This window comes from Marmota monax, unplaced genomic scaffold (assembly GCF_021218885.2).
Source record: "Marmota monax isolate L192 unplaced genomic scaffold, Marmota_monax_Labrador192_F-V1.1 WCK01_AAM20220418_F8-fsc00133, whole genome shotgun sequence".
In the NCBI taxonomy this organism is placed as follows: Eukaryota; Metazoa; Chordata; class Mammalia; order Rodentia; family Sciuridae; genus Marmota; species Marmota monax.
Window position 1 is genome coordinate 1,330,977 of NW_026694821.1, and position 27,702 is coordinate 1,358,678.

At 40.5% G+C, this 27,702-nt stretch overlaps 1 protein-coding gene across 4 annotated transcripts in view; it reads left to right on the forward strand.

Annotated features, from left to right (window-relative positions):
- Positions 1-27,702, forward strand: part of Creb5 (cAMP responsive element binding protein 5) — a 402,319-nt gene that overhangs the window by 49,985 nt on the left and 324,632 nt on the right. For all 4 annotated transcript variants that reach the window (XM_058573158.1, XM_046426059.2, XM_058573160.1 and 1 more), the window contains one exon: positions 23,485-23,556. In XM_058573158.1, the coding sequence (XP_058429141.1) occupies positions 23,485-23,556 (72 nt within the window). The remainder of the gene's footprint in view (positions 1-23,484; positions 23,557-27,702) is intronic.

Genomic DNA, 27,702 nt, shown 5'->3' on the forward strand with positions numbered 1-27,702 from the left:
TGTAGATATATCTACATATCTACCAATGGAGATATCAGCTTTATTAAGATATGATTCATATACCATGAACTCCCCCTTTTAAGGTATATAATTCTTTTAGTATAGACTTAGAATTGTGCAACTGTCACCACTATCTAATGTTAGAACATTTTCATTGCTCTGTTATTCTTTCCTGATAATCAGTAGCAATCATTAATCTACTTTCTGTCATTGTGAATTTTCTCATTCTGGAGATTTCACGTCACTGGGATCACATAAGAGCCTGTTGGTCATAGTTATGGGATCACATAATATGTGGCCTTTTGTGTCTTTGTTCTTTTTTAAATATTTTTTTAAGTTATCAATGGACCCTTATTTTACTTATTTATATACTCAGTGCCTCACGGATGCTAGGTAAGTGCTCTACCACTGAGCTACAAACCTAGCCCTCTTTGTTCTTTTATTTAGCATAATGTTTTCAAGGTTCATCCACATGGTAGCCTGTCTTATTATTTAATCCTTGTTATAGCTGAATAATGTGCAAGTGTATGTTTATACCACATTTTGTTAATCCACTCATTAGTTGATGGGCATTTGGGTTATTTCTACTTTTTTATTATTATGAATAATACTGCCATGAATATTTATATACAAGTTAACAGGTTTTTGTGTGGATCTGTGTTTTAGATTCTTTCTGGTGTATTACCAGAATAAGAATTGCGGAATCATCTGGTAATTCTGTTGAACTTGGTCTCTCACTGTGCTTTTGGTTTGCATTTTCCTAATGACTCAAGATGTTGAACATCTTACATGCTTATTGATTATTTGCATGTCTTCTTTAGAAAAATGTCTATTTGAATAATATATCCCTATTTTTCTTTTTTTTTTGATGAATGCCAAGAGTTCTTTATATATTCTGTATACTAGACCCTTATCAGATGTGTTTTGCAAATACCTTCTCCCATTCTGTGGATAGTCTCTTTATTTTCCTGATGGCTTTCTTTGAGAAACAAAGGCTTTAATAAATTCAGTTTAGTTATGTTTTCCTTTATAGCTGGTACTTTTGATGTTACATCTAAGAATTTATTGCCCAACCCAAGGTCATAAAGATTTATGCTTATGATTTCTTCTAGTTCTATAGTTTTACTTCTTGTATTTATTTCTGTGTTTGACTTTAGGTTGATTTTTGTGTATGTTGTGAAGTGGAGGTCCCACTGTATTATTTTACTGGCTATCCAGTTGTCCAGGCACTATTTGCTATAAAGATCCTTTTCCCCCTCAATTGAACGATCTTGGCATCTTTCTTGAAAATCAACTGTTGATAAATGCAATGGTTTGTTTCTGGACTCTTAATTCTATTCCAGGAGCTCTGTCCTACACCAGTAGCCAGTATTGCACTGTCTTGATTACTATTGCTTTAGAGTGAGTTTTGAAAGCAGAGAAGGTGATTCTTCCAACTTTGTTCTTTATTAAGATTGTTTTGGGGGCTGGGGATGTGGCTCAAGCGGTAGCGTGCTCGCCTGGCATGCGTGTGGCCCGGGTTCGATCCTCAGCACCACATACAAACAACGATGTTGTGTCCAACAAAAATTAAAAAATAAATATTAAAAAAAGAGATTGTTTTGGCTATTCTGGGTCCTTGAATTTCCATATGAATTTTTGCTGAAGTTAGCAAGCTGAAGGAGCAGCTTGCTAACTTCAGCAAAAAGAACAGGTGAGATTTTGATTGGGATTACAATGAATCTGTAAATCAATTGGGGATTTATTGCCATTTTTAACAGTATTTAAGTCTTCCAATTTGTCAATGTCTTGGCATGTATTTAGGTATTCTTTAATTTCTTTGAATGATGTTTTGTTGTTCAGGATACAATATACATACTGTTTTGATAATATTGGGCCCAAGTATTTTATTATTTTGATGCTTATCACAAATTAAATTGTTTTCTTAATTTCATTTACTAGTCTCAGGAAGTAGTTGAATTTTGTAGATTATGTTGTAATCCACAAAGCTGCTGAACACTTTATTAGTCCTAATAGTTTCTCTTTTTTATTGGTTGATTCCTTAATATTTCTTACATTTACAGGATTCTGTCATCTGTGAATAGAGATAATTTTACTTGATCCTTGACAATCTGAAAATCTTTAATTTATTTTTTTATTCTTGTTGAATTGCCCTGGCTAAAACCTCTGCTGAAATAGAAACAATGTGGATTGGTATCCGTTTTGGTTGCTGATCCCAGGGGTAAAGCATGTAGTTTTTTACTGTTGTTAGCTGTAGGTTTTGTTTTGGTGTTTTGTAGATGCTTTCATCAATTGGAGGAAATTCCCTTGTATTCCTAGTTTTTTGAGTGATTTATAATGAAAGGCTATTGGATTTTGTCAGTGTATTTTCTGTGTCTAAGGAGTTCATGATGTGTTTTTCGGTGCCCTTTTCTATTAATGTGGTATAACTTATTTATTGATTCATTTTCAGATGTTAAACCAACTTTGCATTCCTGGTATCAGTCCTACTTAATCATGCTCTAAATTCCTTTTTATGTTTTGGATATGGGTTGCTAGTATTTTGTTGAAATTTTTGTGTCTTTATTCAAAACAAATACTGGTGTGTTGTCATAATATTTGTGTGATGTTCTTGGCTTTGTTATCAGGGCACTGATAGCTTCATAAAAAAAGTTGGGAAATGTTCTCCCTTTTTGATTTTTTTAGAAGAATTTGTGAATTATTTGTGTTAATTCTCCTTGAAATGTTTGGTAGCATTCAGCAATGAATGCTAGACCAGTGTCTTGGCCTGAGCTATTCTTTGTTGGGAAGTGTGTGTGTGTGTGTGTGTGTGTGTGTGTGTTACTAATTCAAACTAGTTGTTATAGACTTATTCAACTTTTAAATATTTTTCCTGAGTCTTTGGTAGTTTGTAGTTTTCTAGGAATTTTCCCATTTCATGTAGGTTATCTAACTTTGTTCACATACAGTGATCCATGCCATATGCACGTTTGTTTCAAATTATTATAAGAAAAGAGTGTTTTACTTTTTGAAAATACTATTATGCAGGTTTCTGTAAGACACAGCTATATAATTTTGAAGTATAGGCCCGGTGAAATGAATAAGTATTATAGAGTAATGACTAAGTGTTGGTTATTTTGTTAAATACTCTGCATATGCAGTTTTTTTTTTGAGATAGGCTCTGTATTTTTTGAGAAATGTTACAATGGTTACAATTGTATATGATGTGGCTGGAATAGGCTGGACTCTTAGAGTAGATCCATTAATCCTGTCCTCTCTAGGTCTTATTTTGAGAGAGAAATTGCCTCTTTATTCCTGAATGTCAGTAGGCTCTGCAGATAGGAAGCTAAATTAAAGATGTCAGGACCCCTATACCTTCAGGAGAGCTCCAGGGACCATGAGATTATAGTGGTTACTGCTGAAGAAGAGGAGAGGACACAAGGAATTTGGAATTTCTTTAAATTTTCCCTAGAGGTTCTTTCAAGCTGAGACACAGGGGGATTTTTGGGATATTGAATCAAGAATGCAGCACAGAGCATTTTGCAACTTGACCTGGGGCAGCAGGTGCTGGAAAGAAGCTTGATGCTGTATCTCCAGCCTCCAAGGCAAGAGGACAGTCTGCATCCTGTCATCTAGGAAAATGGCCCATAGGACCCACAGTCTTCTAGAATAGCATCCATGTATTTGCATCATAAAAGTATTGTCAGGATTCAAGGCACTTAGATTAATTCTAGCCAGTTCAGAAACATCCCAAAGCATTAGAAAATGGATTGCTTTGCTGTTCTAAGAATATCCTAGTATTTAGGGGCAGAGGGACTGAATTCAAGTCACAGATCTGCCTTTTACTGGTAGTGTGACTTCAACCATATTACTTTCCCTCTCTAAATCTCAAGATTCGTCATCTGCAAAATAAGAAAAAAAAAATACAACCATCCCATAAATCATTCTAGGAACCAAATTAAATTAATGTATGGAAAATGGCTTTATAAACTGTTAAACTCTACAAAGGTTCACTAATGGCGATTTCTTTCCCATATGGAAAAGCCACTGAATGAATAATCTTTTGCATGAGTGTCCGTTTATGTCAGCCTGCTGAGGTCATGCGGTGTGGCTTTGAAGTGTAGAAGGTGTGACTGTCAGGTTTTAAAAAGGAAGCAGGAGGACTGGATTTCTCTTGCTTTTCTGCAGGAGCAAGCACAGCTGCGAGGTAGTGATTTCACAGAACCCATGGCCCCTCCTGGGGTAGAAATAAGAAATAAGGACAACGGAGAAGCCAGATCCAGGCAAACTGAAGAAATGAAATAAAAACAGGCCCAAAGGGCATAATAGTCTCTTCATTTAGGAAAAAAAAAAAGGTGTTATTAACATAAGTAAATTCTAATGTTTTTCTTGTAGTCTTTCTAATGAATTCCCTCTTCTTGTTACCTGATCACTTTTATCCTAAACATAAGATGGTGGCGGTGGGTGGGGGGAGTTTTCAAGCTTTTAGCTTGTTACTTCATGAGAGTTGGGAATGGTGATGGTCCCCAACGTGGTGAATTTCCAGTGACTGTTTTGGGAAAGTTTCAGTCTTGATAGAACAAGGTATTTAGGGTAGTGGAACCCCTGTAGGCATCAGGGTTGCTGTTTTGGGTTCCTGGCTACTTCTTTCTAGCTGGGTCCCTGGGGAGGTTGCTTACCTCAGATTTTCTCATTTATATATTGGGAATAATAAAATACGTTTTCTATAGAGTTGCGGTGAGTAGTAGGTAAAACAGCAAGTTTTCTTTGACAACTTTTCATCATGTGACAAATACCTGAGAAAAACAACTTAGAGGAAGAAAGATTTAACTGTTGGGCTCACACAGTTCCAGAGGTGTCAATCCACGGTCAGCTGGAGCCATGGCTCTGGGCCTGAGTGGGCCAAACATCATGGCGGAATGGCACAGTGGAGGAAAGGTGCTCAGCTCATAACAGCTGGGAAGCAGAGAGGGGCTGGGGAAGGGGCTCAGGCCCTTCCTGTTGATAAATAGAAAGGTTGAAATAGTTCTGAGACACAGAACACTGTATCAATCATAGTCCCCCAAAGAAGACAGGATGCCCTCAAAGGGGTAGTCAAGGAAAACGTAATGAAGGGTCTAGGTCCAGAATTGTGGGCAGGCTAACTAGGGACTCACTACAGCAAATTCCAAAACCAATCCCTGGACCTGGAGGGGCAAGGGAAGAGCCCACCAGGGAGGGCAGTACCTGTAGGCGTGGGGGGTGCATGTCATGTTTGGAGACACAATCTGCAGGTATTGTGACTTCTCCAGCCTGTGATCCTCCAGTTGAGGGAGTCTGGGGAGCGCAGCTTCCTAGGACACAAAGCAGGCAGAGGGGAGTACAGAGTAGATCTGGAAGGCCATCCAGCAGAACTGTTCTCTTGATTATGGAGGGTCATTAGGACTGGCTGTGGCACTATGTAGTTATCCCAGTTGCTAGAACTGCAGTCACAATCTTTTCTTCTAGCTCTTTGTTCCATCCTTTTTAACATCTGAAAATAAAAAGGTACAATTTTTCACAGATTTAGTTCTCAGAAGTCTTATCTGCCATTTGCTGTGCATTCTTGGGTACACCTTGGACAATGCATATTTCAAATATAGCACCTGTTCACAGACCCTGTTGAGGACTTACAGAAATGGGTTACTTTCCCCAGTGATGTTTGCAGTGCTTAATTTTCTTTCTATATGAAGAACGAGAGGTTCCTCTTGTGGGATGATATGAGGTGTGCAGGAGTCACCTGGGGTCACATCAACCTGCTCATTTGTCAGAATTTCCCACATTGTTCACTTCTAGGGGCTACTATATTAAACCTAAGAGGCAAATGCAAATGTTTTCTGGGGCCCAGAACACAGAAAAAGTCATCAGCAGCCTAAGGTTTCTACCAAGTTGACCAGGACAGCATCCTTGGAAAGAAGTGAGATAAAGGTAGACCATCCCAAGAGAAAGTGCAGGAGGAACTGGGAGATATTTGGCCAAAGAGAAAATAGTGGAGTCTGGTGGTTGAGGGATGCCTGCAAATATTAGAAACTCTGCTATGTTAACAAAGATTATACTTCTTAAGGATGGCCCCTAGGATGGAATGAGCCCAATGGCTACAAATTATAGAGGTGAATTTTGGTTTCCTCTGAGGAGCAAGATACTATAAGAGCAAATGACAATAGGCAAGTGACCTTAGCTGGTCAGTACATACTTCTGTATAATCCAAGGGTCAGCACTCAAGAAACTGTGGCCAACAGCAAATCCAGGACAGGCAGACGGCCCCAGAGAATGAGGCAGTGCCCAGTGTTCTGAACAGAGGTCATGAGTAGGAGAACCCATCAATGGAACAGAAATAAGGCTTGTGAATTGACAAACCATGAGCATGAGGTGCTGGGCTCATTGTGGGGATGGTGCTGACCTGGTTCAGGCTGCTTCCAAAGGCCTGGCCCAGGTGTTGTCAGGGCTGCCGAGCTGCTTGAAACCAGTATCCAGTCTTTCAAAGGGCCAAGTTCACCGTCACTGCAGGCCGCCGGCTGCACCTGGATGGTGAGTTCTTTGGGATGTTGTTCAATAGACTCATGCATTGGATGTTGGTTCAAGATAACCTTGATGATCCCAGCTGACAAGGATTAAGATGAGCTCTGATTGGATCTTGGACTAGAGACAGGGAGCATATGGTCTTAGTGATCAGATACAGGGGCAGATCAGCTCAATCAACCAAGGCTCATGGGCAATGCATTGGGCAGACAACAGTGGTGAACAGAGGATAGAGTCACTCTCTCTCTGTGCTCTCTTAGTCTCCCTTGGCATTTGATCTCACTTTTCTCAGAGACTATAGTCATCAGCTTGTGACTGCCACCCTTCAAGGCCATATAACAATAGTTACTATGTTGAGAGCTTACCTTGTGCCAAATGCTTTCCAGGTAACTTCTTAGTCAGGCTTCGCAAGAAACCTATGAGGTAGTTATTATTCTTATTCCTGTTTTGTAGACTAGGGAACTGAAGTTCAGAGAAGGTGAGTAGCATGTACAAGGACACACAGGTCTTCATGTTAGAGAGCAGACGGATGGAGTGGAGGGTCACACTTATTTCTAAGTTACTCCAAAGCCCATGCTCTTGACTACTAAGTTATCTCTTGGAGCCTGTGTCCTTTATTTCATCTACCTCTCTCCAATGACTAGCATGGTTCCAAGCAAGATAGGCCTCCAGTAAAACTTGTATTTAATAAACATGTGGGACCACCTTAGACCCTGCACAAATGCACAGCCTAGGAATGTGCATGCAGTCTTTCTGAATTCTGTTGCATGCTGGGGAGCAAGGTAGAGGCAATGGAAAGAGAATGCTCATTGGAGAAGTTTGCTCAGGCAATTAGGAGTTTGCTGAGCTTATGTTTAAATGTATGGAAACAAATTAAAAAAAATTGAATCTGAACTTTTTTTTGGCCACATAAACATCACAAGTTTATACACGAATAAAAATGAATGTGTTTGCCAATGAGTGACACTAAAATGCTGTGCTATTCTTGCTTGTTATTTTTGTCACCAAAATAGACCATATTTCCACAATTATAGAACCATATGCTTTTCAGAAGGTTTCGATTCAGATTTCATAAGAGCAATAAGTGCTGGCAGCAACATAGCACTTACCATGTGCCAAGCACTGTCCTAAATTGTTTACAAATGCTAACTCCTTTAATCCATATACTAATAACCCATGTGAGGTACTATCAATATGAGATGTAAGGAAATGGAGGCATAGAGGGGTTAAATGAATTATCCAAAAATCACACAGCTAATTGTTGAAAGAACCAAAATTTGTAGCCTTAAAGACTAGGCAGTACTGTATAGGTATTATTGAGTGTTCACTACGTGGCTCATTCAATCTATCACAATCCTGTGTGGGAAGAAATGTGCTGTGCATTTCACAATTGAGGACACTAAAATTCAAAGATGTCTAGACATTTGTCCAAGAGAGAATAGATAATTAACTGCAAATTGCAGAGCAGGCCCTATAAATTCTAATAGTGTCCTTGCTGTCTTTTTGTACTTGCAGATATAGTTCTTTTATCCTACATTGAATTTTTAAATTGTTTCATATACAGTCAACCAAAGCTTACAATAGAAAAATTAGAAAATATAGATGCACAAAAATGCATACTTGCATTGCCCAGCTATACCCTGTTAATTTATTAATCTGTTCATGTCCTAGCATCCGTTATTTATGATGTCTCATATGGGATAATACATGATTTATCAATTAGTTTTGATGACCAGCATTCAATGGATACACCAAGTCAATACTTTTAAAAAAATTATAGTTATGTAAAAACCAAACCAAAGCCAAAACAAATTAAGCCTACCAAGGGATAAAAATTATATTTGATATACTTTCTATCCCAACAAAAATATTCTTTTAACCACAAAATTTAGAATATGGCATTTAATAGTCAAAGCAAAAAAAAAAAAAAATAGCAGCTGAGGTTGTCCTAAATTTGGTAATATTGGATTGAAAAGGCTTCATCATTCTATTTAAAAGGTAAACCAGTGTGTTTTTTGATGGAAAAAACATTATAACTAATATGTACTGTATATTCACTGCATACCAGGAATTATTCTCTGCTCTGTTGGGATACTTGTGCATGTACACACATTTATTTCTCAAAATTAGCCTTTGGAATAGGAATTATTGTTTCCATTTATAGATAAGGAAACAGTCACAGAGAAGTTAAATTACCTTCCCAAGGTCACACAGCCATGGTTTGAAATCAAGCAGTATAACCTCAAGCCATGGCTACAGGGGCATCTTTCCTTTGGGCTCCTATAGGTAGCCATGCCTGCTGGGCCACAGGAACTAGTTATTCGTCCCTGTTTCCTGCCTACCCTCACCCCAGGACAGCAGTCTTACTTTTGGAGGAAGTCTAAATCTTTGTTTATGCAGGAGATGAGCTGTATCCTCAGTTTATGAAAAGAAGGTAAGAGGCTGCTCCTTGTCACCCTCTGCCCCGGTCCCAGGATGCCTGTTACCCTCACAACAGCATGGAGGTGGAGTTCCTAAGGTGCTCACATCTCAACTGGGGACAGAGAGCCTCTGATGAGCCTCTCAAGGCTCTCTGTAGCCAGGGATGGCCGGGCTTCTATGTACCCTCAGAACCGTTGGAGGACTTGAGCCTGCCTGTCTTCCCTCTGTCGCCAGCCGTCCCCTGCAGCCTGGCCAGCTCTGCTTCAGCCCCAAGGTGAGCTCTTTGCTTTTACAGCCCCACCTGGACACTCTCACCTGCTCCTTCTCCTCCAGTGGCTCATTCGCCTTCTGCAGACCTCGCTCAGACATGGCACTCTCAGAGGCCAGCCTGACCTCCTTCCCAGGGCTTCCTGCCCCCTAGTCCCCTTTCTCATTATCCTGGCACCCTCCTGGTCTCTCCTTTTGAAAACTGCACTTGCTTTCCCAGGTCACTCCCTTGATTTGTGCTTGCGATTTTGATTGTTTGGCTTTTATTCTTTCCCTGGTGAGTTGGGCCCTTCAGAACGGAGCCCTCAGCTCTGTCCTTGGATGCTCTTTGCCCACATCTAATGTGGTGCTGGCCCTGGTAGAGCCTCTGGAGAGGTTTGCTGGAAGACAGACACATCCCCTGCAGGAAGACAGGGGAAAGCAGGGGAGGACAGGACGGTGGCTCTGCCAGCTGTCTTGAAAGCATGAACCCAGCCCTGGGCTAACAGGTCTGTGCTCTGAGATCTGCTCAGAGCAGCTGGGGTCGGGGATGGGTCTGAGGTTGGCTGATGAGTGAGGGCAAAGGTTGCTGCCTGGCTCTGCAAAGTCCCCATTCCCAGTTTATTTGGCCAGATGTTATTGGGAGTGTCTCATTGTCATCTTTGGGTCCATGACCCAACAAGTGCTGGGGGTGTACCTTTCAGTGACTTTTATACACCATGGAATTTGACTCCTGGCAGTCTCATTTTTAAGGGACTCTCTGAAGTGTGCCTGGGTTGCTTGTTTTTACTTTCTCTTTCCTGCCTCAGCTCACTGACTTGCCTATTTCAGAAACATCTAGAGGTCGACCCACGCTGACTCATGGCCCAACACTGATACTCAGCTGTTTCTCCTTCTGAGTAGTCCACCGGGTGTTGGGTGGCTGGGGATGAGGCTTTGTGGAGAGGGGAGCGTTCTTTGCTGCTGCTCTTTCTGGGGCTCTCTGAGTGTTCTTAGTAGGAGAGGGATTGCAGGAATGGTGTATGCTGTGACATGGGTCTGTGCAGAGAAGCTCGCAAATCCACGAGTTGAGCTTAGATTTCAGGGGCGCGCTGGAGGATCCTGACCTCAGTTTCCGCAGCGTTAACTGGTAACTACTGGTTTCAAATGAGAGATGGGAGTCTTCATCTCACCCTGTGTGGGATGTGCCCTGTGCGGCTGTGTTTTGTAGGCAGTGAAGTTAAGGCTTGCCCAGAAAAATAACATGTTTTCCCTGCCCAGTGCTTGAGCTGTTTGCCCGGTGACTGGCTGATTGGCGGTTTGGGAAGAAAAGAGACATTGGTTAACTTGGGTGTCCGGAGGATTTTTTTGTGTGTGTTTGTATAAGTGGTTGTTTCTGTCTCTTTGGAAACAGTAGAGGACAGATGAGGAAATAACGATGATACTACTACTTAACGACTTGGATTCAAGGTCTGTGGAGCATGTTACAAACATGAACTTGAAATTCTTATTTCAGTGGTCCTACCTCTTCGAGAGTACCAGAAATCCTTTGGTGCATAGGAAAATGGAGGCCTTTGGAAATAATTGGGACTATTGCTTCCTTAACTTGCATTCGACTGTTTCACTCTGCGGTGTTCCCTGCACAGGCACTTAGTGGAGAAGATAAATCAAAGCTGTAACCAATCAAGGCTTTCTTTCAGCCTTGATGGAAAATGCTTTTCTGGGATTAAAAATACCTGACATATAGGATGTGGTGTAACGTAAAAGTCATGTTTTCATTAAATAAAATTTTGACTACTCCCAAGTGTTAAAAAACATAAAATCTATTAGCCTTTCCACACATATAGATCTTTCTGCGCTGGGAGGTGACCTGCTTTTAGGGACAGAGGTCTGGGATTATTCATCTTTAACTTCCCAGTGCCCTGGGTTAGGAAATGTTGCTATTACTGAGACGTCATCTCTCAAGAGGTTAAGATGAACAGTTTATTGATTATGCTCCGACTGCCGTATTTTTTTCCCCAGTTACTCTTTGTGCCTTATTCAGAAGTATTTTTAAATTAAATATGACCAGAGACATTTGAGGAATAAAAGGGACAGGAAAAGAAAAGAGTAGAAAGAGCAAGAATAGAATAAGCATTGCGATGATAAAAGAAAATATAGTTTGCTAAAGAGAATGTAAGAACAACAAAAAAAAAAAACAGATTCGATTTCTAAAAAGGAAGAAAGTGGCATTGTCTATATTCATCGTATTTTTAATGCTTTCATGGAAGCCTAAAGCACCTGCTGGTAGCAAGGTGTGGGGTTTTTCAGGTTAGCCCAGAACCTTTCTGGACCCCACTGTCTCTGCCTCCACGCGACTTTCCAGGGGCTAGGACTGAGGGGCAGGGCGGCTGCTGTGCTGTGAGGACAGGGGTTTGCGGGTGCAATACCCGACCTGCGTTTCTGTGGTCTGGAGCAGCAGGAAGGTGAGCAGGTGTGTGCTGCCCCAGCTGGCCCCTTCCAGCCCAGGACAATGTGTCCCAGGCTCCTTGGTTTGCTCGGTTAGCGATAGCTACATGGTATCCCTGGCCCAAGTGACCTATGAAACCCATTTGTAGACTGACCATCATTTCCTTTTTATAACAACTGTGAAAAGTGAGCATTACTGTCATCATTCTAAAACAGTCCAGTGGAATGAACATCTAGCCAGGGGCACAGGTTGGCTGGTATGACCCAGATTAGGACACTGGAAGATAAGGATTGACTTGATAATGCTGGGTTCAGAGCATCCTAGAAGGTCAGGATTTCTGGAGAGATTGCCCAACATTTTTTGGAATCTTGGGTCTCTCTGCACGTACATCAGACACCTTGGCAACTTCATGTGCTATAAGTTGACAGTATTATGAGCACAGTCATCCACATTTATAATGCTCCCGAATATCATCCCATTTGGTTCTCTGTGAGTCAGAATTTATGCCAATGCTGTCCATTATCTGAGAATGATAATGTTCAGAGAAGTTAAGTAACTTGCCCAAGTTCATACAGCTAGTGGCAAGGGGGGGCTGAGATTTAACTGTTGATTTCTAACAGAAAATCAGGGCCCCTGGACAGATTAAGCTTAATATAAATAATGCAGTCTTACTTATCAGGATTAAAAGGAAAATAGAGCCTCAATTATAACAAACAAAAAAGACAGGAAGAGCCTTATGTCCAATTCAATGAAAAGATTGCTGCAGGGTGTGAGTGTGAATGTGTGTGGAGGGGTGTGTGGAAGGGTGTGTGGAGGGGTGTGAGGCTCCCTCGTGTCTCCAGCATGATGCTCATGCATGACAGGTGCTCAGTGACTCTGTGAGGAAAGAGTGAGTGAATGAGACCAGTGTCCTTCCCATCCTGCCCCTAGGCAGAGAGGCTGAATCCCACTTGAACAAGTTGTTAGGTGATTGATCACTGTCCACAGGCCACTCTCCGGGAAGCAGCTTGTGGACAAAGCCCCAGGGAGGAGTCCTTGAATCCTCTCATCAAGCTTCACTGTTCCCCGGGTGCATCTGGGGGCTGGCTTCTTCTCTTCCCTTGTATTCTGCCGTCCAACAGAAGTCTGCTGGGCCTCTCAACGTCCCTTCTGGGGCCATGCGATGGGCTTTCTCCTTTTTTCTTTCCGCCTGGGAAGAATCCAGGTTCAGGGTCTTTCCTAGGGTCTGACCTCTACCCGTTGAGCAAAGAGACCACATTCATGCCCAGGGAAGCTTCCTAGGTTTTGGAGAGCAGGGGCATTTAAAAAAAACATATCCTCTTTTCTTTCCATGCTGATTTGGAGTATGGTCTCCAAAATGGTGCTGTTGTTTGGGGCTCTGAGCCCTGGGGGATTGAGGAAGGAGGCTGTGTTTGTTTGTTAATAACTTAGGCCTTTGGATGAATTAGAGTCTGGTACTGTGTTCACCTCTTGTGGGTGGGTGGGGGGGATTATAGGAAAGGGCCTTTTCTTTCCATGTCCTTTTCCAGGGTGTTGTACTTGAGGCTTTAGTGAGTGGCTCTTTTGTTCAATAGGAACTTGATAAAAAAGATATGGAAGGACTTTTCTAGTCCGTGGAAATGATCTGGCAGTACTCAAAAACACAGCTTCGTTCTGCACTTTAAGAATCTAAGTCTACCAGTCCTTAACTGGGGTGAACCTTGTGCAGAGAGGTAGACCCAATTTTTCTTAGTTTGCTTCCTTTTGAGGTCATTATCTTCTTCATGTTGCATGGTAGAGCTAGACGGGAGTTTAGAGTCTTGACTTACTTCATGGGGATGAAGTGATCTCTGTAAGGTATTTGAATATATTTTCTGTATATCATATATATATATATATATATATATATATATATATATATATATATATATGAATATTAACTTCTCAGTAAGAAAACTGAACTGGCTAGAAGAGAGTATATATATCAATATATATAATAAATAAAAGTATATATATTACATATTTAAGCATATATGGACATGTAGTACTATATTATAATACATAATATAATTATATCATGTATTGAACTTTTTTTATTGAGAAGCTGGTTAGGAGGGAGATGTTCCCCTAATAACTATGAACTAATGTCAATAGTAACATTAAAACAGAGTTTAGAAGTTTGTGGTGGTTTCTTTTTAAGTAAATAAGGAGAAGAAAGAATGCATGCTCTAGGTGGTGAGCCACCCTCTCAGTAATAATATGAAGCGAACATGCAGTTATCACGACTGGCAAGACGCGGGCAGGGCACCACGGCTCAGCCGGGGCCAGTGGTTTTTCTGCTCCTGTTGGCTCAGCACTGCTCACAATGGAGAGGTGAGGTATTAGGACAGTCGGGGCTGAAGGTAGCCAAAACAGATAACTTATTTTAAAAGAAATCCAGTCTCGTTTATACCAGCTCACTCATCTGTCTACAGGATAGAACTGGAAAGGGTTTGCTCATGTGTAGCTGAAATATTGGCAAGAGACCCCAGGCTTTCCTCACACCAAGAGGGAATGACGATTTCACATGCTGTTTTGAATGTTCATAAAGTTTTAATTGGCATCTAATCTAACCACTTGCTAGGCTTAACTTTGTCTAGCATGAGTTTTTCACAGCTTTTTGAAAAGTATATCAAGAGTAGATGGGCATTTAGTTCTTTAATTTCCTCTCCTGTATGCTGCCTTTGTTTTTATTGTTTTACTCTTCCAATTGCCTTAGTCTTATCTGCCTTTTACCTTAAGCTAGGTGGTATGGGCCAGTGGGTGCTCATACCATTATTATCTTTGCAAAAGTCGCACACAAGACTCTAGTGATGCACAGGACCACACCTGACAGTGTATTCCATGTCCCTGCCCCACTTGCTAAATGCCCCCCAGCAAGTAGCAAATAAAAATCACCTTCACATATTTTCAAAACCTTGGCTACAGAAGAAAATGAAATCTTCTCTTGGAAATTAGAAAAAAAATTTTGTCTTTTGCAAATATTTAGAAAGGGACCTTGTTAGATGATTACAGAATCTTTGGATCACATGAGATTTTTGCCTTAACATGGCCTTTAAGTGACCTGCTAGCACATCAGTTGTTCACATGGTTGACATATGAGGCAAAGTGCATTAGGAGTCTGGATGAAGTCTCCAGGTATTCAACTGCAGGCTTCTTCAGAACAACTTGGGAATGCTTGGATTTCTGCTGAGGCCAAGGGCAAAAAACACCCATTTTGACAGAATCATCCTCAAGTGTCTTTTAATCATAGATTGGTAATAATTGATAAATTTAATAGTGAGATGAAATAGTTTCTCACTAGCCCTGCCAAAAGCAAGGGCAGGGAGCATAATCACAGTCTCACATTTTGTAGCTCAGATTCAGGTACATGAAGAAAAATTTTCAGATGTTTGAATTATTATTTCAGCCTATACATTAGATTAACCAAACATATCTTGTTGCTGGCGGTGCAAGGATACCTATTTAGAATATAGAAAGAAACAATTCTATCCCACAAATTTGCATGTATGAAAAGAAAAGCAAGATGAAAAAAGTTGTGACTTCTCAGAATATTTTAAAATTTTAATTTTACTTAAAAATGCTTTAAAAACCAATCACACCACAAACATATTAAATATTACCTGGAGGCAGAGTAGTCCTGTTTGAGAATGTGTTATAATCTAAGAAGTAAATTTTACTCTCATAGTAAGAAGGACAAGAAAGAAAGAAAGAAAGAGAATGCTGCCTCCTGTATTTTCTGTAAAGCAGGCTTCTTTTGACCTGTATGAAGAGCATACAGAGTTTTGCATTTAATTCCTTTGCTCTCCTAGTTTTTCCTTCAGGACTTCCCGGGGCAGTTATTTTGTATGGCAATGCAGGACTCACTGGAAAGGTACAGATGACAATATTAACTCAAAACCCTCATCACTTTTTGTTCCAGTTTTCATCCTTTTTCTTTTCTTTCCTTTATTTCATAATGAGAGCAGGTAGAAAGGAAAAGAGGTTGCCCCCTTCCGTCGCGCGTCTTCTGAGTTTGTATTCAGTCTCCTTAGCAACAAGTCAAGCAATTGGGTTCCATTCAGCATTTCCTTCAAAACCAGAGGATCTCTACGCTAATGTTTTGTTAACCACACACACGTCAAATATGCTTTTCTTAGAAATGGGATGTGTGCTGTAAATGCGAGGAAGTATAGGAACACGGACCTAAATGCACACACTCAGGCATAGACGGCACAGTCGGGGACTTGGTCAATGTCACGCATCAAATGCCTCTGCTCAGTGAGTGTGTTCTGAACTATTGAACCCACAAATAGGAAAGTTATAAGACAGGATTATGCAGAACAAAGGTTGAAATTAGCTTGTAACTTTGAAAAAAAAGCCTCATATCTAAAGAAACATATGGAAAACTTAAAAAAAAGAGGAATCTAACATATGAAAATCCAATCCCACTGGAATGCTTTCCCATATACAGCATAAACGCCACATATATAAAACCACAGGTCCCTGCAGAAGTCAGGGCGAGGACGTGAGCCCCAGCACTTTTCTGGTAGGGCCTCCTTTGGGGAGTAAGACCCGGGTCAGTTTCCAGAGATGAAAGCTATTTCAAAATCCTTCCTTCTGGGAACCGTGGGTCCCATGCAAAGGGAAGTTTTGACAGTCTGTGCACATGATAGAGTGAGTGACACAATCCTAAAGAGGTCTCTGGTTCAGGTTGTAGGAGTCTGAGCTTTGGGGGTGCCAGAGGATGGAGAGTACTTCTGCAGAGAGGGGGTCTCTCTTGTTTAAATGGACCAGTGGTATCCCACTATGGGGTTACGGGGAAAGCTCAGCACTTCCGGGGCAGCGTTCTGGCTGTAAATTGCACAGGGACACATCCCATTCATACCAAATTCAGGTGAAATTTTCACTTAGGAGGTACAGTCTCACTCTTGGTCTTGTTCCTTGTATAAATCTCTGGTTTGGAAACTTTGCAGCAGTCGGGCGTTTTGAGCTTGAGGGCTGAAATGTCACTTTTAAAGCAGGGTTAAAAAGGTCACACAGCTGCAAATAATAATAGCCCAATGAAATTCAGATTCTAACTGCAGCCTACTTCAAGAATAACACTGAAACAGGAAACAAGCCTACCCGATCTTTTTACCAGTAAAGCTAGTAAGAACACTACGGATAAAGTAGTGTGTGTGTGTGTGTGTGTGTGAGTGTGTGTGTGTGTGGGGGGTAGACATAAAGAGATAGACACACAAAGAAACAGAGAAACACATACATAGCAAGACAAAGGCATTAAAGAAGTAGACATTACAAAGAGAATTTCAGAGAAGACACACAGACACACAGGGGAAGGCAAAACTATACTCACAAAAGAATTTATTTTCTTGGATTGAAATGCAAGAGGACTCATTTTTCGATATTCAGATTTGAAGGATAAAGATATACTTGAAGACCAAAGTGTTTTCTCTTTTTCTGCAGTTAGCTTCCATTAGTTATCTCTTCAAATAACACCTCTTTGAATGATTCCTATTTTACTACAATGGTCATCTGTTTTACAGATGAGGAAATAAAATAATGAAAGATACAGTATCTCTCCCAAAGAAAGTCTTAATTCCAAATTGAATATATAATTATTTTCCAACAGTCAGCCAATGTGCGAGGAGAATCATCCTGTATTCTTGCTGTGAAAGTAGAATCAGGCATTGTATTTTATATGGTGTGTGTGTGTGTGTGTGTGTTGTGTGTGTGTGCGCGCACATATATATAGATATAGATGATATAGATATAGATATATATGTCAATTAATTAATTAGTTTGTTTTGTGGAGCTATGGATTGAAGCCAGAGCCTGCATGCTAAGCAGGTGCTTTACCACTGAGCTCTCTTCGAATAAAATAGAAGTAGAGTTGTGTTTTTGATGGATGTGTGTTGGGTTATTTTTGTGTGTGGTTCCTTGTCTCCCTGACCAATTTCTCAGAAACACAAAGTGTAAACACAATTGGCTATGCCCTTAACAATTTTAATTAATTAAATAATCTTTGTTTCCAGAAGGAAAGCATGTTTGATCTGGAGTGTCATCCGCAGAGACTGACTCGAGCAGCTCCTATTTGTCAGCTGTCCCAGACACTTTAGGGAGGATCAGTTTCCTTCTCTGGAGCCCTTTTGGTGGTTTAGTAGGCTCAGTAAGGTAGCAAAGGGTCATTTCTGATGAGTCTTGCCAAGGAGACTCATTCCATATCCATCTCAGGGCAATAAAAGCTGACAAAGGTTTTAACATCATTATTAAAATTCAAGCCCTTCTTTCACATCTAGATTGCATTCATAACAAAGTTAATACTACCAGAGCTAAGGAGAACATATCAACACATTAGTGCTCATTGATACTTCAAATTTTGGCTTGAAGTTTTCCTAACTTTCAGTAATGGTAAGTGCACATGCCAGCTTTCAGATTGAAACAATCTTTTTAGTGTGTTACTATTCCTAAGCCCATATCACTGAATGGCTCTGCCTGATGTTATTGGGGAAATTTGTGCTCTTCTATTAAGACTGGAGGTTGATGTTAACTGAGGATTGGTTACAGCCACCTGTGATTTAGACAGGCATCACTCTTGGCTAACTAGAGCAAACCAGGTGATGTGGCATTTCCCTCCCGCTGGGCCCAGTTGCAACCTGTAAATTTAAAATACGTATTTCCAGTATTTCAGTAAAATATCCAAGTTTTTAGTACTATTTGCTTTTTGCAGTGTTTGCCTTTCCTGAAATGATCATTCCCAGTGTATCCCTACATGGCTAGCAAAGCATTTGAATGGATTGCATCAGCCATTGTGGACAGATTTCCCATTTTAGACCAGGAATTTGTGGGGTCAAACCCTGAACAATGGAAGAGATTCTTGCTCCCTTGAGGCCAGAGGAATCCAGTGGCAGTTGAGGGTTTGAATTGTAAATCAAGCCTGTCATCTCCTTGTCAGCTATGGAAATCTCAATTGACTTTGTGTACTATTAGGGTTTATTTTTAGAATTTTTTGTTGTTTTCCAAAAAATTTGATGGAAAATAAGGCTCCGTGAACCCTTTGCTCTTGTTGAGCAAATAAATCTGAATTTGGAATTTTGAGAATTTTAGTACTATTTAAAAGTTTTTAAATGATGAGAGTGTCTACCACAATTATGACTAGTTCTAACCAAAGCTATGGGATGTGTTTTTCAGACAGCTCTCTGCGGGGGTCATACATGGCACACAGCAAACAGACTAGACTTTGGTGGTTTCCATGTCTATGGCAACATTAACGGGTTAAACTTATAATGAGTTAATACATTTTCATGTGAGATTTTATGAAAACTAGCTTTACCCCACTGTGTTCACCAAAAGCAAGCACCTCTGACTTTTTTCCATGAAGTCTGGGGACTTCAAAGGCCATAAGTGGGCACAGGTGGAATGGAGGGTCACACACAAGCTCTTGCCTCATTGAAAATTTGGATTGGGGACCAAAAAAGTAAAAAAATAAAAATAAAATAAAACAAAATAAAAAAACCACTGCCACAAGAGTAGGGAACAGGCAAGCTGTTTGGGGTGGTTTATTATGATGATTCAGGATTCATTATCCATTCCACAAATATTTATTGAACGCCTACTATGGAAGCTTTATGCAGTGGTGCCCAGGGTATGGTGATTGCCAAGTAAAACTTGGTTTATTAAAAAATCCCAGCTAGTAAAATAACTGAATGGGAAATGAGAAGATGAGGCCTGACTTCTGAGAACCAAATGTGGAACAACCTGGTGAAAATCATGTCTGAGTAATTTGCCCCCACTTGATGGATGATAAAAGAATCTATGCAAGGCTTTAGCAGGAGTCTGTTTGAGAAAATAATTACTGCAATATGTGCTAGAAAAGAACCATAATAATAGACCATAAAAAATAAACCATGGCCCTTGACTAATACAGCAGACCAGATCATAACTGGTTGACAAAAGTAATGAAGCCTACAGGGTAGAGTGGCACCATTTAGTGGAACCATTGCCAACGCCTACACAGAAAGGAATTAGCAAGGGAGTGCTGTTTGCAGAGGCCAAATGTGGGAACTGCGGAGCATCAAAATAAAGCAGTTGAGGTTTATATACCACTATAGAACACACCCACTCACCTCAGACTTAAACTTAATTTATATCAGCAACTGCCATTTTACCTTAACACTTTTATTCCAGTGTTATGTTGCTGAACATATCTGGTCCATATTTATTGCTTAGCATGTACTAAATTGATACAGATTCTTTTATATTTAAAAAGTAAATATAAGGACTGGGGCTGGGGCTCAGTGGTAGAGTGCTTGCCTAGCTGGTGTGAGGCACTGGGTTCGATCCTCAGCACCACATAAAAATAAACAAATAAAACAAAGGCATCCTGTCCATCTAAAACTACAAAATATATAATAAAAAAAAGGAAATAATAAAATGACCGTAGTCACTCAGAATAGTCACCAATAGTGGTGACTAAACTCTATAAACGATTTGAAGACAGACTCTGTATTTCTCCAGTGGTACTTTCTGAGGCAGAGTTCTTCTCCTGACCCAGCTCAGTGGATATCAAATTCTATTGATCATAACATCCACATCGTGAAGGTGCCATGAGATGAGTCCCAGCTACATGGCTGAGCCTTGTTAGGTCACCAGGCACCAGCATCAGAATATAATTCCAGGGTATTTTCTATGACTCATAGGCAAATTGTAATCAATAATTAAGATGGGTCACCAATTCTAATATTAAACAGAGATACTAGGTGTGAGTATGATAACCCCAAGCTTATGGGGAAGGTTGGCATTTGGGTAGGTCAAGGTTTGGGATGCGTTTGTGTCCTTAGTGGAAAACTGCTTTCTTCTTATAAGTGCCTGAGCTTGGTCAGCTCTTCCTTCGCTTTGGGTTATTAATGAATCTCTTTCAACTTTCAGCAGAACTTCCACTCTTGACCACTTCTGTTGCGTGGATATTAATTTAAGTGTAATCATTAATTACTACTTTCAGATGTAGGCCCGAAGTGTGGGCATTTAGCACTTCCCCATCTCACTGTCATGTAATCCTAATGTTAGTTGGTGAAAGAGGCTTTTCTTCATTATATTAGCAGGTAAAGTGCTCTGTGGTATCCAAGAAAGATTTACCTAGGCAAATAAGGGAATACTTTATAATTTTATTAATAGGGGATGTTTGCTCTTTGAGGATTCAGTACCACCTGTCCACAAATGTCTCCCACACCTAAGCACACACACACTAGATACCCAGCCCTTTTGCCATAACTTAAAAATGACTCAACCATGCAGTGAGACTCAAGAACAAGAGACCTGAAGATTAATGTCTTATAAAGGAGGGGATATTGAGGCATGAAGCAGTTAAATGATCTGGCAGCGCTCAAGCTGACAGACAGGAACTTTCCAGGAAAGCATTTTTAAAATTTTACGAGAAAAACAGATATATTTATTTAGAGGATAACCCAGTTACTCTGTTTATTCTACCTTTGGTCAAAATCATTTTATCAACTTTAAAGTCACTCTTTGAGACTCAGAAGGAAGTTGTCAGTGTTTGGGGAGGAGGAAGGCTCTGTGATCAGTGATGGCAAGATCAAATGAATAATGAGACATGAGAAGTTGATTTAATTGCTTGTGACTTTCCTCACACAAGGGCAGGCAGAAAGATCCCAAAAGTATCTGTGGTTTTTCTTCTTTCTTTTTTTTTGGATATAAATCAGCAGTGTGACTCTGTAAAGATTTATCATATATGTTATGTAGAACTAGAGCACAAGAGTTGGAAGGGTGCAGATACTAAAAAATGATACATATCTAAGGAGATGGAAATGCCAATTACCCTCATTTGATCATTGAAATTTGCATATGTGCTATTGAATCATCACACTGTACCCCATTCATATACACAATTATTATATGTCACAATTTTTAAATTAAAAAATGACTCCTTTCAATAAGCAACACATATGTATGTATAGAATACAGCAAAAGAACTTATATAATAACGCTCGATACAGGAAATCTGTAAAATTATGGATATTACTATCTTAGTCGGCACCCTTAGGAAGCCTTTCCAAACGAAGAGTGAAAAGGACATTGCTCTGTGAAAACTGCATGGGGGTGAGGAAGCATGGTTTAAAGGGTTTACATTTTTAAATTTTTAAATATCTTTCTAAAAGTGTTACCTAAGGCAAGTCTTCTCTCTTTGTGTTTTAGAAAAGTAAAAGTATGCACATATTTTCCTAAAGAATACACATCAAATACGGTAGTGTTTGGTGGAAGAAACACTACTGTATATATATAGCTATAAGCAGAGCTTATATTTTATTATATAGATATAAGCAGAGCTCCTTATTCCAAGGGTAAAGGGACTTTGGGAGTCCCTTTGGAATCACTCACAAATAGCATTTATTTTTATTTTTTATTTAAAAATTATTATTATTAATTATTACTGGAGATTTAACCCCAGGGACATTTTACCAATAAGTTATATCTCCAGCCCTTTTTGTTTTTTATTTTATTTTAAGATGGGGTCTCACTAAGTTGCTTAGGGCCTCAGCTAAGTCACTGAGACTGGTCTTGAACTTGTGATCCTCTTGTCTCAGGCTCCTGAGCTGCTGGGATTACAGGCATGCACCACTGAGCCTAGCTTTTTTTTTGAGACAGGGTCTTTCTAAGTTGCCCAGGCTGACCTTGAACTTGTAGTCCCCCTGCCTCAGCTTCATGAATAGCTGGTATTATAAGTATGTACCACTGCAAAAGTAGCATTTTAAAAATTCAAATTGCTTCCTGTGCACAAAGTAAAAGCAATAGGTTCTAATTTAGTAATAGACAATATACCACTAACTGCCCATGTAACTTATGTACACTTAACTCTAAAATTGGTTAAAAAAACAGAAAACTACTCAAATTGTGTAACAAATTTGTGTACTACGTCCTGTGAAATTTTTTTTTTGAAAATTATGTTGCTTTGTGGATTGTTAACCACAAAAACCCATACATATATACTGTGCTGCCTTTGGGGAGGATTTGCAAAAGTAATTTTGACTATACTGAATTTTTGCCTAAAGAAAACACTTAGGACTGAAAATTTACCTAAGAAAAGATCATAGTATTGTTTAATGTATTTTGGATTATAAGATTTTTCTCCTTAAAATTACTTCATTCCAGCTTATTTATCTAGATCAGTAAGTCAGCAGATTCAGTCCTGTATTATTTTCAAATCAGCTTATAAAACAAAATTATCAAAATATCTGGGGTACCTTTGCTGACTTCTATTTACTTCTCTTTCCTTACAATATGGGTAATTTCTGTTGAGGCTTCATCAGACACCTGAGCTGAAAGGGAATTTGGGACCATGACTCACCAGCAGAATAATCTGATACACTGATTCCAGGGTTACTTGTGCAACACTGCAGCTTGCTGGGGTCATCACGGGTATCACTTAACATACTGTTTAGGGTCGGCCCTCCTCACACTGAGGACTGATTACCAAGGGGGCTGTCATATCTCCTGCTGTCCTAAGTAGTCAGTCCCAGAAACATTCAGCAGGGCTGAGTCAGCCTTTTGCCTCAGAATCTTCCTGTGCTGTTGGGTCTTACCTGGTGGTAACTCCCACAGGTAGTTTTCCAGAGGCAGGATTTTGGCTGTGACATCTTGATGGCATTTTTTTCCATTATGTACTTAGGAAGGCACGGAGCCAAGGAACTCCAGCAAAGCAGGACCTGAGTTCATTCATGTCAGTGTTTGCCTCCTTGAATTTGGGAATCGGGTGCAGAAAAGGGGCTCTGAGCGACTGTCTTTCTCATGAGTCTCAGGCAGAAGCAGGAGATATTCATGAATTTCTGTTTTCCTTCCTCCCTCTCCCTCTGACCCTTCAGATTTATGAGGAATCCAAGATGAATTTGGAGCAGGAGAGGCCGTTTGTCTGCAGTGCCCCAGGCTGCTCCCAGGTGAGTGTGCAGATCCTCAGTGCTCGCTCCAGCTCGCAGCAAATGCACCCGCCCTCCCACAGGAAAGCTCTCACTGGGCGACCATGCCCGCCCTAAGCTTTCCTTCTTTACCAAGATACTGTCAAAGTCTGCCTCTCCTCCTCATCCTCATCATCTTCACCCTCACTATATTCCTCTTTGAATAGTTAAAGTACTCCTCTCTTACCTCTGAAGTACAGTGGTGTTGAACATTTCTGCCCATCATATCCCCCTAGAGGTGAAACCAGATGCATCCTGCCCATTAGACATGAAGGGCTGTCATTTCAGAAAGGGAAAAGGAAGTGCTTACTTTTCCAGAAGCCACTTGAATACTATCTGGGCCTCTGGATGACTAGTGAAATGCCTTACTATCATAGCTTAAATTCTGTTTTGTTTTATTGCCCCCTTTGAGTCAAAGAAACCCTCTCTAACTTTACTTTTTAGCACCTATGGTTTCCCTATGTATCTAAATCTCAAGAAGGAAAGACTCCTGCTGTACTGGGTGGAATCTCTCGGCTTCTGAGGACTCTCATCAAGTAGAAATGGTGTGGGGATCCGATGAGATGCTACCTGGGGATTATCATAGGGCCTGTATACAATTAGTGCTCAGTTAACACCCTGTCTCCTTACCACGACTGCTGCTAGGATTATTATACTGCAACCTGCCTTTTTGAAGGAAATTAGAAATGTCCATCACCTAAGGTCAGAGTTTTCCGTTTCTCTTTGGAACTTAGTAGTGACTTTTCCTACTTTTGACCCTTTGCGTAGCTCCCAGTTCTAATCATTTCCATTTGTGGGAAATGATCACACCTGCTTGCTTTCCTACTGAGATCTTCATTTTATGGGATATAACACAAGTTTAAAACTCAAAGCATAGGCATCTTCCTAATGTGGTAATTAGTCACACCCTTTCCCTAAACTGGACCCATGCTGCTCTCCCTGCCTATCTGGTTGGTGGGGTTGGCAGTACCGGGCAGAGCAGTGCCTAGGAGAGCTGTTGAGGACCATCGTTATTTATGTCCCCAGGGAATATGTGGAGATTTTGGGGAGCCTTCCAGAGGGAAGAAGCCAGAAAAACACAAAAATGTTTCCGGTGTTATGAGTTGGTGTTGTCAGCCGTGAACTGAGCAACCAGAGTCCCGTGCTCCAGTCCTGGAAGTTTCACCAGGGGATTTTGTGCCAATGTGTATTTCCGAAGTGTAAATAAGGAAAGCATTAGAGAAAATTATTTTGAAGCAAACTGGTTTTGAAGGTCATTCTGAAGTAGGAAGCACTAGGAAAACACAGATAGGTTGATAAGTAACTGGAGAAAATCCTGCTAGACCAGGACTCTCCATGGTGAGTGCAAAATATCATCTTACTAACCAGGTAAAAACCTGATCCCCTAACTGAGGTGAAACTGATTCTCAGCAGTTTTTTTTTTTTCCAAACCAGAAATCTTGATAGCCCAAGAGAATCAAATAATCTGAGCAGTTTCCTTTGCTTTGAGTGTGACAATGAGACATTAAGTTTCATTCAAGTTACTCAGCACATTTTTGTGGAGTTAGGAGGTGCCAGGCACTCTGGTTGCCCTGGGGAAACAGCACTGCACAAGACAGTGTCCCTACCCTCACAGAGCTTCTAATCTACACATCAAATCTATAACCACATGATCTGATGACTCTGTTTGCAGTTTTGAATAAAGACCATGGGCCACGAAGTATAAAGCAGGGGAACTGACTTTACCTGGGGAGGTAAATGGGAAGCTCTTTTAGAGAAAGGTATTTAATAGAAGGGGATCAACAGACACCTAGCAAAGGCAAAAAAGAGAATTGGGGGCAAGCTGGGATTCCTAGTAACGTCTAGGATTATGCATGACCACCTGATAATTAGACAAGTCAGGGAGAATAGAGCTACACATAAGTCCTTGAAGTATATGGCAGAATTTCCCAAGCATGGCACTGTTAATATTTAGGGGTGAATAATTTTTTGATGTGGGGCTGTGCATCCCTGACCTGTATCCACCAGATCCCTGGTCACACTCCACCATTGTAACAACCCCAGACATTGAGACATTTTTTGCCAGATGCCCCTTGGGGGCAGGGGCAAAGCTGCCCCTGCTTGAGAGTGACTGCGTATGGTTTGCATTTTGGGTTTAGCCTTGCTTTTAAATTTTTTTTTCTTTTTATCTTTCTGGCTTTAAACTCCCTTCTTTGAGTGGTCTACCTACTTCTAATCACTGCTGTCCCGTTATTTTATGAATTACTCTATGCTACCTTTCCTCCTTTTGGGAGTCAGGCAGGGTATAAATAAATCAATGCCACAGATGTGTGGTCACTGGTGTCAGATGCTGCTAGAGCAGGGATAGTTAGAGAACCCGGCCGGGCTGTTGCATTTGGCAGATAGGTTTTCCAGTGCCGCCCGACCCGGGAGAAGAGAAAGGCGGAGGCCAGATGGAAGGATTAATGAGAGAGTGGGCGGTGAGGAAGCGGAGGTGGCAAACATAGAGGACTCTTTCAGGAGCACTAGGCAGTGACGGGAAGCAGTGTGATATAATGGTAGCCTGAGAGGGAGGTAGCTTTTTTAAAATTAAAGGATAGCCAAGCTGAATTTAGTCAAGGGCAAGAAACCAGCGAAAGAGGAGGAGGGGACATGCTGATTCCCCAGATCAGGGCCTACAGACACCCAAGTGGGAGTGGGCATGCTCCTTCCTTGAGCCAGGTGGAGATGAAGGAGAATCCATGAAGTCACATGCAAATCCTGGGAGGTGACAATAAAGTTTGAACTGGGTTCGTTTTAAAATTTAATTCGGGGGGGCGGGGGGGAGAAGGAGTTTCTGGGGACAGAACCCAGGGCAATGAATATGCTAGGCAAGCTCTAACATGGATCCACACCCCCAGCCCTTACATAGGCTCTGTGAATGACCTTGAACATCTTGGTGAAGGAGCAGGTCGTTTCCTTGAGCACACTGAGTAGACTGAGTAAAAACTTGGTCAAATGTGGGAAATAAGGATTTTACAAAGTTTCTTGATTTTAGATGACAATTCCAAGCCTCCTTCCCACCTTGATGCATCTAAGACTCAATGTCCCCATTTACTGTGGAAGCATTTCTTTTTTCCTGACCAGCTCTCATAACAAGATGCCCATCTTTCAATTGAGGAGGACTTAGAGTTAAGAAAATATCATTGTCACCCAGTAGTTCCAAGTGTCTCCTGGTGGGATATTAGGAATTCCCAGTCAGGCTAATCTTTACCATCAGAACATTTACTTTAGGCACATTCCATGTCCTGGGAATCTGCAGGGAGGGAGTGCAGGCTGGGATTGGAAAAGGAGAAAGTGAATTATCAGGATTTGATTGTGGGAGAGGTGGAAGGATTTTTCTTCCCTTTTCTCCTTGGAAAGAAATTTGGCTTTATTAGGTATGGCCTGCGATACCTGTGAGATCTTTTAAGTTACAAATCCTTAGACGGGAGGAGAGACACGTTTCTCTTGTTCTTTGAAATCTCATAGTCCATTGTTACTTTCACTCTCCCTTTGCCCTCTGCGTTAACCACATTTTGAGTAACTCTCAGCTCTGCATCTGTCGCAGACTGTACATTTTGATTATTTACGATTTGCTGCTATTTTCCTACCTGATTTTTAAAAATTACAGTTGTCTTATAGTGTCTCCTTTTGAAAGTAATGAGAGTTAATATGAGCCAGTATGGGAATTATTAAGAAGTAGTCTAACATCCTAACATTAGGCTATTATTTTACAGAAAAAAAATGTCTGATCAATATGAAATGAGGGATATGAGCATGTTGATTATATATGTATGTATATCATGAAAATTATGTTTTTGACAAGAAGACAAAAAAATTTAACCCCTGTCTCTAAGTCACATGTGGTAGTGTTGCATATTGAGTGCAATCATATATGATGTTATAAAGACGAGAGAAGAGATGAAACAGAGGCAAAGAACTATCATGTCACATAAAATAAACTTCTGCCTATTCAGAAATTGGCCTAATTGCCATGCATTTCCAATTCTATGCTCTCCAATTTTTACTTATAATGAAAAGTAAATAATTGTTGTTTACACAAAGAACTACTTTTAGAATATTTCGTGGCATTCAGTCCAGGGAATTCCCTTGTTCTCATGAATACAA